The 11,514-nt window shown below is 35.9% G+C and overlaps 1 protein-coding gene across 2 annotated transcripts in view; it reads right to left on the reverse strand.

Moving 5' to 3' along the window:
* Positions 1 to 3,582: 3,582 nt before the first annotated feature.
* Positions 3,583 to 11,514, reverse strand: part of LOC107737447 (kanadaptin-like) — a 14,524-nt gene continuing 6,592 nt past the window's right edge. The window contains exons 2-14 of one of the 2 annotated variants that reach the window (XM_016548930.1): positions 10,666 to 10,861; positions 10,458 to 10,586; positions 10,291 to 10,351; positions 9,886 to 10,025; positions 8,504 to 8,664; positions 8,344 to 8,413; positions 8,078 to 8,270; positions 7,850 to 7,943; positions 7,531 to 7,762; positions 6,777 to 6,881; positions 6,498 to 6,574; positions 5,907 to 5,976; positions 3,583 to 4,640 (exon numbers count right to left, since the gene is read on the reverse strand). In XM_016548930.1, the coding sequence (XP_016404416.1) occupies positions 4,591 to 4,640; positions 5,907 to 5,976; positions 6,498 to 6,574; positions 6,777 to 6,881; positions 7,531 to 7,762; positions 7,850 to 7,943; positions 8,078 to 8,270; positions 8,344 to 8,413; positions 8,504 to 8,664; positions 9,886 to 10,025; positions 10,291 to 10,351; positions 10,458 to 10,586; positions 10,666 to 10,861 (1,578 nt within the window). In that variant the 3' untranslated portion in view covers positions 3,583 to 4,590. Of the gene's footprint in view, positions 4,641 to 5,906; positions 5,977 to 6,497; positions 6,575 to 6,776; positions 6,882 to 7,530; positions 7,763 to 7,849; positions 7,947 to 8,077; positions 8,271 to 8,343; positions 8,414 to 8,503; positions 8,665 to 9,885; positions 10,026 to 10,290; positions 10,352 to 10,457; positions 10,587 to 10,665; positions 10,862 to 11,514 lie in introns of both variants that reach the window. The other variant, XM_016548929.1, reaches the window with a different exon arrangement.

An 11,514-nucleotide genomic window follows, 5' to 3' on the forward strand; every position in this document is an offset into this window, starting at 1 on the left:
GTCATGCAGAATATGTGCTTTATAAGTACTAATAATCAGCCAATATGTTAATAATAGGCATTCTAATAAGCAGCTAGTTAATAGTAAGAATTGGTCCCTATACTAAGTGTTACATTATATATATATATATATATATATATATAAAACGTTAGTTTGTGTTAGTTTGCATTGATTCATTTATGGAAAAAAAAAATCTTCTGGTTTATTAATCACACTGGAAATAAAAGGTCAAGTTGAACACAGTGTACTGTGAGATATAGTATTCTCCAGAAAATGTGCATACTATTCACACTATACGAATAACATACTGCAAAAATAGCAAGATGAGTATGCTAGTATACTATTCCAAACATACCCTGTGTTATCCTTCTGATGTGTAAAAAATGAAGTACAGAACTCAACATGTGATCTTAAATAGGGACAGCAGGAATCCTTATCCATGCAGTATATTTCAGAACCAGTTCTTCTGAGGATTTTGATTGTGGATGTAATGTACTTAGCAGCATACTTCAATACTTTTTACTGAATGTAAACTGCAGTTGTAACCCGTGTAAGGGTCAATAAGCTAGGCCAACCAGAGGGTGAACAATAAGGACAATTGCTTGTAGTTGCATAAGTTTCACCTAGGTGTTACGTGTATCTATGTGAAACAAATACAGTATTTTTGAAATATAGCTATAGGGGCATATAGTACAGTACATGCTTGCAACATGTGAATATTTGTCCTTTTCTGTCTCTATACCTCAAATGAGGGGAATAAATGTTTCTTCCCAGTTTGTGTCTTGTTACTTCACTTCAAATACTTTACTACTACTACTACTACTATTTCCTAAACTATTTTGTGAGCTAAACTATATATATATATATATGTATATTCCCTAAACTATTTTGTGAGCTAAACTATTTCCCTAATATTTACTATTTATATAACAATTTTGTTATTTCACGGTTCTCTGATGTTGGTTAATTGGTCACAATTTGCAAGTAAACAAAATATATATATATTTTTAAATGATTTACATTTCATTTTAAAGTTATTTTATTATTCAGAGGTTAATGACTGACCAAAATAACATTATTTTGTCACACATTATGATTTGAACTGTTAGAAGTAGTTTTAACTCGTATATTAATATATTACTGTTGTTATAATAAATTGTTTATTTTAAATGTATAATACTAAGTAAACAAGTGGCATCTAAATGTTCGTGTCTCATTTTACCCTGATTACATAAACATGCCTCTCAAAAGCCACTTTCCACTTTCATGAGAGTTGTTTCTTCATGTAATAAAGTGTTTGTGTGAAGGTTCTGTTATTTTTTCCTGCATGTGCGTGTGTCTGCCAACATTGCAGGTTCCATATCCACCCTAAAGGAGCATTCTCATTCCAGCGTGGGCTGATTCCACAGGCCTATAAATGTGCCAGATCCCAAACAGAGCAATAAGCTGTGTATTTGTGTACAGGGAACCGGAGAGTGACGTCAGTGCCCAGCTATGATGAGGGGCTGAAGAAAGTAGTAAGCCAGGAATGAAGACATCAAGATGGGTGTGTGCAGCCTTTAAATTTGATAAGCAGTGTGTACACACTCAGTTTAGAATTTGCAATGGGTATAGTTCATTGCAAATGGCACATTTGTAAAAACCCATCTAAAGCGATCTAAAGCAGTTGTGTTGCAAATAGCATTTGTGAACCTCATTCAATATGACGATTCATAGTTTTTAACATTACATTTAAACAAACGTTTTGTCAGCTGAACAATTGGTATGTTACATTGACCACACTGAAACTGTCTCTCACAACTTCCTGTCCAAAAATTATGACACTACCTTGACTTTAAAGTCTATGGAGTGAGGCAGTGCTCAGGTATAAACATTAATATATATATATATAATAGGCCTATATATATATATATATATATACATTTACATTTAGTCATTTAGCAGACGCCTTTATCCAAAGCGACTTACAAATGAGGACAATGGAAGCAATCAAAATCAACAAGGGAGCAATGATAGCTTAACGCAGTACACGTAGCGAGTTATTTTTAAATAACATAATAAATAAAAAGAAAATAGAATAGAAAAATAATAGAACAAGCGAGTGTTAGAGGACTTTTTTTTTTGCCTTTGTTAATTGTATAATAAATAAAAGAAAACAAATAAATGCAAAAAGATTAGAGAAGTTCATTTTTTTTTTATAAAGAAAACAGCAGTTAGTAAATGAATAGAGTTCAAGTCTAAAAGGGGCATTTTTTTTAAAGAATAGAATTAGAATAGAGAGTGCTAGAGTTAGAGGGTCAAATAAAGATGGAAGAGATGTGTTTTTAGCCGATTCTTGAAGATGGCCATATATGGATGGATATATATATATATGTATGTATAGTACATTTTTGTACAGAACAAGCATCAGAAATGCCTAAACAAACACTGTATTTCTGCTCGACACCCTCCAGAAAGCCTTGACCCATAGAATTCCATTGAAAATGTATTACTGTAAACACGTTTCTTATTTGTTTTTACACAAACGTATTGATTTATTTTATGGTTACCTTAACCTTTCTTGTACATTCAACACTCCTTAAAAAGATCATAGATAATGACAAAATGTGATAACAGCTAATTTAACCCCTTAACTGTTACCGTCCCACCTGTGGGACGTTTGGCGCTCTTTTTTGTTGTTGTCTTTTTTCTCTATCAAATCTTTTAGTAATCATCATAAATCATATATCATTTGAAAGCTTAGAAGCCCAAGATTCATCCTGTGAAAACCATTGAAAAAATTCTACTTTTGCAATAATTTGCTGATTATCTTCTTTAAAAAGAGACCAACCTTATGTCTGTATTCCAAAGTGTTCATAAATTACAACAATTTAAGTTTGGATAGTGCACCTGCATGCCTATTTTAAAAAATGGGGGGTGACAGTTAAGGGGTTTTAAGCAAGTGTTTATTAATATTGTAATTAATATTATAATTTACTTCATAGAAAAAAACAAAACAAAAAAACAACCACGACCTGAAGAGGAACATTTTTAGAATTATAGTCAAAGGCAATCAACAAGATGACAAAAGGTATATAGAATTTGTTTCAGGAAGCATCAGATCATGTTGATAATTTAGAGGCCATAGAAATTTGCTAATCAAATATGATAAAGTAGGCTTTATAGGGCTAGAAGACCCCAAAACCTCAACACAAGACTGTTGGTGAGACACAGCGTACATTTTTATTTTACAAAATAACAAAACACACATTTTGTATATGACTAATCATGCTCTCCAAACAATGGAGAATTCAAAAGCACTAAAAGGGTTGCATAAACAGAGAGACCAGTGCGTAGTATACTTCATAGAAAAAAACAAAACAAAAAAACAACCACGACCTGAAGAGGAACATTTTTAGAATTATAGTCAAAGGCAATCAACAAGATGACAAAAGGCATATAGAATTTGTTTCAGGAAGCATCTGATCATGTTGATAATTTAGAGGCCATAGAAATTTGCTCATCAAATATGATAAAGTAGGCTTTATAGGGCTAGAAGACCCCAAAACCTCAACACAAGACTGTTGGTGAGACACAGCGTACATTTTTATTTTACAAAATAACAAAACACACATTTTGTATATGACTAATCATGCTCTCCAAACAATGGAGAATTCAAAAGCACTAAAAGGGTTGCATAAACAGAGAGACCAGTGCGTAGTAGCGAATCCTCGGAGACGCCAACACACACAAGCTCGCACATCACCAACACTGAGTCACTCTTCATTAATATCAAGAGAAGTGAAGACACACATTAACAATGTACACGGAGCTCACTATCACTCCCTTTCTTGCAAACACACACACACACACATAGACTGATTCATTAACAGCTTGCTCCCAATCCTAGAATGCCAAGCAAGTGTCCAGATGGCTGGTAAAGCCGCCTCTCTCCGAGGAGGCATCGCTAGCAGTCAACAGAACCGCGTCCAACAGGAGCTCTCGCCATACGGAGCGTGGCCACTCAGCCAAACTGAGAAGGGAGTCCGCCGTTGTTCCGAGAATGACCCAGAACAGCGCATTGAGTGGTCAATGAGCTCGCTTAGGCTTGTTAAAATGATCCAAGAACAGCAAGCTGTGGGTAGAGATTTGTCAACAACAGAAGTTCTTAAACATAAGTGGATTGACATGACTGATGCGTTTGAAGAAAATACAATGTCAATTGGAATACATTTCGAATTGAATAAGCAGCAAAACAGAAACTCCAAAATATTGTTTAAGAAATGATATTGTTTGCCCAGGAAAACAACCCTGAAAATAGAATAATCTTTTCCTCAGCCTTAAGCTACCTCCACTCCAAAACTATCCTTGGTCTCAGACCAAGTGTGTGAAAACAGGGCAAAGGGAAGTGAAAATCAGTCACAGGACCAAACAGTTTTCATTAACAATTGCTAGAAACATCTTATCCTAACCTAACATCTGTCAAAAAAGTTCATTGTTTTGGCATAAAGATGAGAAAAAATTATATATCTGTTCACTCCCAAGGGCTAAGATGAACGTTTGGGCTGATTCCATTCCTGATCCAGTGAGGATGGTCTTTCCTTTCTGTATTCAGTATCCGTACTTATCGTTCAGATGTGTTCGACCATCACCGGTCTGACCTGTTCAAAACAGACAAACAGGATAAAATGATCTCTTTGTTTCACCTGTTAAACATTTCTGGTTTATGACAACATGAAATGGCAATTACAAAGCATTTATTTGACTTCCATAATGAGATGGATTTTCAAGTCAAAGAGAAAATGTAATGCAAACCAACATAGGATAATCATTTATTTTTATGCATCAGGGGGGGAAATTTCAATTTGTATGCATAGATATCTATATACAAATAGGCAATAATTTAATAATGTCTGAAGTATAATAATCTGAAAGTCTCTAAAATGTGCTACCATTCAAAAGTTTGGGGTCACCAAGGCTGCATTTATTTAATCAAGTATACGGCAAAACAGTGTGGTTGTGAAATATTACAATTTCACACACACAAAAAAAAGTCTTGTATTTTAATATATGTTAAAAAGAAATGTATTCCTGTGATGGCAAAGCTGAATTACTCCAGTCTTCAGTGTCACATGGTCCATTAGAAATGCAGATTTGGTGCTCAAGATTAGAAATATTTTTTCTTAACAAAACAGTGTTGCTTAATATTTGTGTGGAATCTGTGATACATTTTAGGATACTTAGATAAATAGTCTTCACTGTCCCTTTTGATAAATATAATACATCCTTGCTGAATTAAAGTATTCATTTATTTAATAAATAAATAAATCTTACTGACCCCAAACCTTTGAACAGTTGAGCAAAAATTATTTCAAGGCAGATTAAAGAACACATTATGTATGTCTGCAAATAAAATATACTTCAGGCCAACATTAAGTCTTTATCTTTTAATAAAGTCATAGATAGCCATATGGCTAATACAGTGTAGTAATGAGGGCCATTTGTTTTTGCTTTAGGTAACTTAGCGTAACATGATTACAACTTATTGCACCATATCAACAAAAATGGATTCTGGCAGAGACTGGATCTCTCTCTTTTTTCTAAGAAACACAGAACCTTATCTAGTAATGACCTCCTGACTTTAAAATAAATTCCTTGGCCTGGAATTCATGTGCTTTCCCATAATGCAACTTCTCTAATCCCCAGAAACTGTGACTGAACTGTGTTTGAAGTGTCCTAAGATCAAAAGCTAACACCCATTCAGCGAAAGCCTGTAAATTGAGATTAAAGGGTGCAGTGCCAAGAATGCTTGATTTCTGATGCATATTTCTAACTGCACAAAGAAATAAGTAGTTGTTTTGTGTAACAGGACAGGCAGGACTTAATTATATCACAATCATCAGGGGTGAAGAGAGGCAGCTATTTACCCGATGGAGGAACCCAAACACAGTAGTCGGGGTCATCTTCTGGGTACTGCTTAGACATGGTCACAGGAGGCTAGAAATAAGGGTAGATATGTATAAATATCAGGGCACATGGAAACTAATTCTAGAACCTTACTGTAAGTTACAGACAAATTGTACATTGCAAGATGTATTTACACACTTAATGATCACACAAGTGTTCCAGCTAGCAGAGTGACCTTGTAAAAACAATACAATAATATTTCACAAAAGAATTATTTTGTATCTTGTATCCAAAAGGTGTTCTAGCTAGCAGCACTAGCATGTAATCATATTTACTACAAACATGGTCTGGTTTGACAACCAGAAAAAGTCTAATCACTTTTTTTGTCTTCATTTCGAATAGTATATCAGTAGTTTTATAAGTTAATACTTAACACGCTTCTTTTTGAGAAACGTTTCATTTGAAAAGCATTCTTGTGTTAACTTTCTTTAAAATAAAAGCCACTTTTTTTATATTTTGGGGCCAGTGTAGGTCCAAACCTTGTTTAGCACTTTTGTCAATCTTTGCCTTATCTTATGCGGATAATAATTATTTAGTATTACAATACTTACCCTGCTTGGGCCAATGACTGTCTTCTTTGTATTTGTCTTTGGACTCTGGACATTTGAGACACTGCTGTCAAATTCTTCTGTTGGGATATGAATCATAATTAAAAACTAAGTGCATCAGACATTTGTCACAGCCATTATCCACTTAAAGGTAAAGTTAGAAGCACAAACAATCAATGGATAAACGGAAGAAAAGTTTTAAAACAGTTACACTTCACCTTTCAAAGAAATTAGACATTTCAACAGAATACGTGAAACCATATACAGAATATCTGATTCTACCTTTTGGAGGAGAGGCACTTTTGTCTTGAAGATGGGGAGACTTGAATTTCTGTTTTTCACGAGATGCAACTATCTTAGCAGGCTGGTCCTTGTGGTCTCCTTTGGCTAGACACACAGAATTATTTTAGACAATATCTAGCATATCTAGCTATGCTTACAGGCTAATATTATGGATGACATTTTGTCCAAAGTGGTAGTTAAAGGGGTGGTTGATTGCGATTTCACTTTTTTAACGTTAGTTAGTGTGTAATGTTGCTGTTTGAGCATAAACAATATCTGCAAAGTTACGAAGCTGAAAGTTCAATGCAAACGGAGATATCGTCTTTTAAAATTCTGGCGGTTTAATGCCTACAAAAACAGCTGGTAAGGAGTACATCAAGTTACTTACCGGGTTCGTGACATCACAAACCCAGATAAACCCCGCTTAAAAACAGGAAAAGATCAGTCCGTTTCTCAGAGAAGGGACAGAGGGGTGTGGAATAAAGGTAAATTATGTTAAAAATAATGTGTTTTTTTAAAAACTAAGCATTAACACATGTTAGACTGCACCCCATAAACACAATCAAGCCTAGAAAAAAACCAGTGAACCACCCCTTTAAGTAAAATTAGACTCTGTGTAGCACAACACTGCCTTCTTGTGGCCAGAAATAGAATTACACTACTCTAAGAATATTGTTTTAAATTCCTAACAAAGCTTTTCATCCCAGAGCACTGTTAGGGCTGTGGTGGGTAGTTATTTTTGTCCATGTCTAACCATTAGGGCGGTGTGTCTGAGTTTCAGCTCTGTCTGCACTGGAGTGCTCTGAGCTGGTCGTCTCTACAGACTGAACAACCTCCATATCCCCATCTGTGACCGCATCCTCTGTTTTCTTGTTTTTTTCCTCCTCCTCCTCCTCTTCTTCTTCTTTCTCTTCCTCACCACCAGGGGGCATTTCTTTCATGTTGAAGAGCTCAGGAGGCAGATTGGTTCGCTTTGGGGGTAACGTCTACTCATTTAGGCGAGAGAGAGAGTCATATGCAACTCTTACAGAATGACCTATATATTATTCCTATATAAATGTAAAAAGACTCACTCCTATAGTTCCAGTCTTCAGTTTGAATTTACTCCCTCCTTTCATGGCTCCAAACAAAGGCAGAGATAACTTCTTAGGTTTCTCAGTGTCCTGACTACTAGATTTGTATTTAAAGCAAACAGACAAAAACATTATATACAAAATTAGGCCCTATGAAATCCATTTTTTTTACAGTCTATGGTACAGCCCTACTTTTGATAGCGGATCTGAAAGGAACACTGAGCTCACCTGCTGGCCTGTAATGAGGGCAGCTGGGTGGGTTTGGCCAGGTCTGCTAGCTTGCGCAGTCTCTGACCTTCCTTCTTCAACTCGGCTACATGTAAATGTAGCTTCTTTCTCTCCACCCCATCCAGAGCGGCCTCGCTCCGTACGGCGCTCATGAAAGCATCCAGAGGGTCCTCGGTGGAAGAACTGGAGACTCCTGAAGGAGGACCTTACACATGATGAAATATGAAGGAAAATATGAAAAAGGACAGAGGCTTTCACCACCTTACCTCTCCCAGAAGAACTGAGCCTTTTCTCAGCGTCAGCCAGCTCCTTTTCCACCTCAGCCAGTTTGGCTAGCTAAGAAAGAATACATATTACATCAATACCAGGTACAGCACACACAGGGGCATGGATAATCACAAAGGAAATATGATGCAGGTTCCATACCAGTGATTCATATGTATCAGGACGCTCCTGAATCTTTCCAGCCTTCTTCATGCGTTCAGTGCGCTTCTTCTCCACTGCACCTGTCCGGTCAAGGAACGTGTCATCATCACTGTCATAAAAATCTTCATCTTCCCAGTTCTTCTTCTTGCGTTTGCGGGACACTGCAAAGAGACAAAAATAGAATGCTTGTAAGTGGACTATAAACGCCTGACAAAAGAAGAAGAAGAACGAAAACTAGAAGTTTTATTGACCTGTCAGCAAAAAAATATAATTAGAGACCAACAACTTAAAAACAGGGCAAAATTTTAAATATGAATATTAAAAATCTCAAATCTCATACTGCAAAACTAAATTCTAAAACCCAGTCACTTAATACGGTGAAAATACTGATCAATGTAAATACGTGAATAAAGGCCTAAATTAAATATATTCATCATATAAAGTGATTGAGTCTCTTCAGAAAAATTGGTCTAAACAGTTTCATATGGATTAGTTTTACGATCTCTTTAACAACTTTTTGAAATGTCAAAGTGGCAGTTGCATAGACTGTCAAAGGAGGGACAGAAATCGCTTAGATTTCGTTTTGTTAATAATATCTTCATTTGTGTTCCAAAGATGAACGAAAGTCTTACTGGTTTGGAACGACACGAGGGTGAGAAAATGATGACAGAATCTTCATTTTTGGGTGAACTATCCATAAAAAAAAAAAAAACTGCCAAAAAGAATAAACAGAATAGTAAGTACATCATTATATGTATTTGGTTATTATTTTTTATATTTTGAACTTTCCTGTCCAAGAACATTTTTGCACTAAAAGATGACAATGGGTGCTTAGTGCTCTCACCCGGCCATTATATTAATTCAAAGAACATGTTCTCTCTCATACATTTAGCTCTGAAATAATATTAGAAGGCTGTTTCTTGATGAATTTTCCCTCTTTAAAATTAAATATACTGGCAACAACTAGAAAACAATGTGATACTCAGCATTTCAAAGTAATGTCATCTCTAAATTCGACTCATTTGGGCAGCCATACGTTGTTTTAATGTTTAAAATGCTTTGTGTCAAAAAAAAAAATAGCCTCCATTTAGTGTGTAATATAACAACTGCAATCTTGTTGCTGCTTATTGCTGACCCTGTGAGTAAATGGAGTTGAGGAGTCGACCCTGAAAAACCCATAACTGATCACTCCTACTAAATTCTAAAATCCACAGTTTTACACAAATGTCAACCAAAATACATAAACGACAATTTTTTTTTTTTTTGGAACATTTTATTTAGTAAACAAACAAACAGTTAACATGGCAATTTTTAAAAAGGTTTATCCATGAGTATGAGCCTAGTCATAAGTCCTTTGGTATGACTGTTTGACGTCTACCTACCTGCCTCCTGTCTCAGAAGACCACGGGCCTCCAGGATGCGGCAGGCCTCTAAGCAGCACTGGACGGCCGCTTCTTTCTTTTTTCCTGTGTGGGTCACTTCAGCCACCAGCTGCCTGCCCATAGCATCATCCACCGGCAACCTAAAAGACACAGAAATCACAATATTTTCTAAACAAAATATTTTCGAATCTCAACTTCTACATAAATGTCACCAAAATCACCTGTATCCTTTTTCATAAGTAATATTCACAAATGCACAGCCATTTAAGATCAACCAGTCCGTGTATTTCCGTAGATAATTTTGCCACCAATCATTCCAATTTTGGTAGCTGGTGTTAAATGGCTATAAAGCCCAAAAAAAAGGTGCAAATGTGGTTTGGCTGCAAACTGAGAGTAAGTGCTTACTTAATTCTGCAGAGCCAGGAACCATGGCCTTTTTCTTCATACTCAAACTCTAGTTCTTCTCCTGAAATGAAAATAAACCATTAAAATCATATGATTTCATGGTTGTATGTGGCAAAGAAATCAAGATTTCATGATTCTGTATCCTCATTTGAATCAAGCTATTTTACCTTCTCTGTCATAAAAGCCCTGTAATGCCTTTTTCGGGTCTTTTAAGTATGCTGCTTCCTGATCCTCCTGAAATTCTGTGGCAAACGGATTCTCCTCATTCTCATCCTCTTCTGGCATTGCCTCTTCAGCTAAAAAAAAGGACAAAGTGTAAGTTCACTAAAATTAGGTAGTTACAACGGATTGAGGATCATCTGTTGTCTTTGTTACCCATTCCCCAAGAGCAGCCAATCTCTTCTGAGGAGCTTCTCCTTGAAGCACTGGCTTCGCTGTCCTCTTTCTCTTCTTCCTCATCTGAGCCATCACCCATCATCCTCTTCTCCAGCTCTTCTCTCTGTTTTCTAGCACGCTCTCTGAGCTCTGTCACCGTCAGGTCAGATTCCGCTTCTTCGTCAAACTCTGGACCCTGAGAAAAGAGGGAATCTAGTATAATCAAAGCTAGCTCAAGCAATAATAATGAGGAGCATGAGATAAATCGGTCACACTTTAGTTTGGGGACCAATTCTCACTATTAACTAAGTATTAACTATGACTTTTGCTTAATTAAACTCATAATTTGCTGCTTATTAATAGTTAGTAAGGCAGTTGTTAAGTTTAGGTATGGGGTAGGATTAAGGGGTCTAAAATATGGTCATGCAGAATAAGGTATTAACCTGTGTTTAAGTTTATAAGTACTAATAAATTGCTAATATGCTAGAAATAGGCATGCTAATAAGCAACTAGTTAATAGTGAGAGTTGGTCCTTAAAATAAAGTGTTACTGATATAAGTCTATTTACGAGGTCTAATATAAATCATTAAAAATTGGCTATATACACTGAACAAAATTATAAACGCAACACTTTTGTTTTTGCCCCCATTTTTCATGAGCTGAACTCAAAGATCGAAGACTTTTAACCATTGCATACGTTATCTGGGACAGTTGAAATTTAGCTCAGGAGCATTTATATTGCTTGTAGATGTTACTACACTTCGAGTGATGGAAAGGCATAATAAAAGGTCTAACAGCTGATAATGCATATCAGAGCAAAAACCAAGCCCTGAGGTCAATGAGGTCAAA

The sequence above is a fragment of the Sinocyclocheilus rhinocerous genome, unplaced genomic scaffold (assembly GCF_001515625.1).
Source record: "Sinocyclocheilus rhinocerous isolate Xijiao unplaced genomic scaffold, SAMN03320098_v1.1 scaffold524, whole genome shotgun sequence".
NCBI lineage: Eukaryota > Metazoa > Chordata > Actinopteri > Cypriniformes > Cyprinidae > Sinocyclocheilus > Sinocyclocheilus rhinocerous.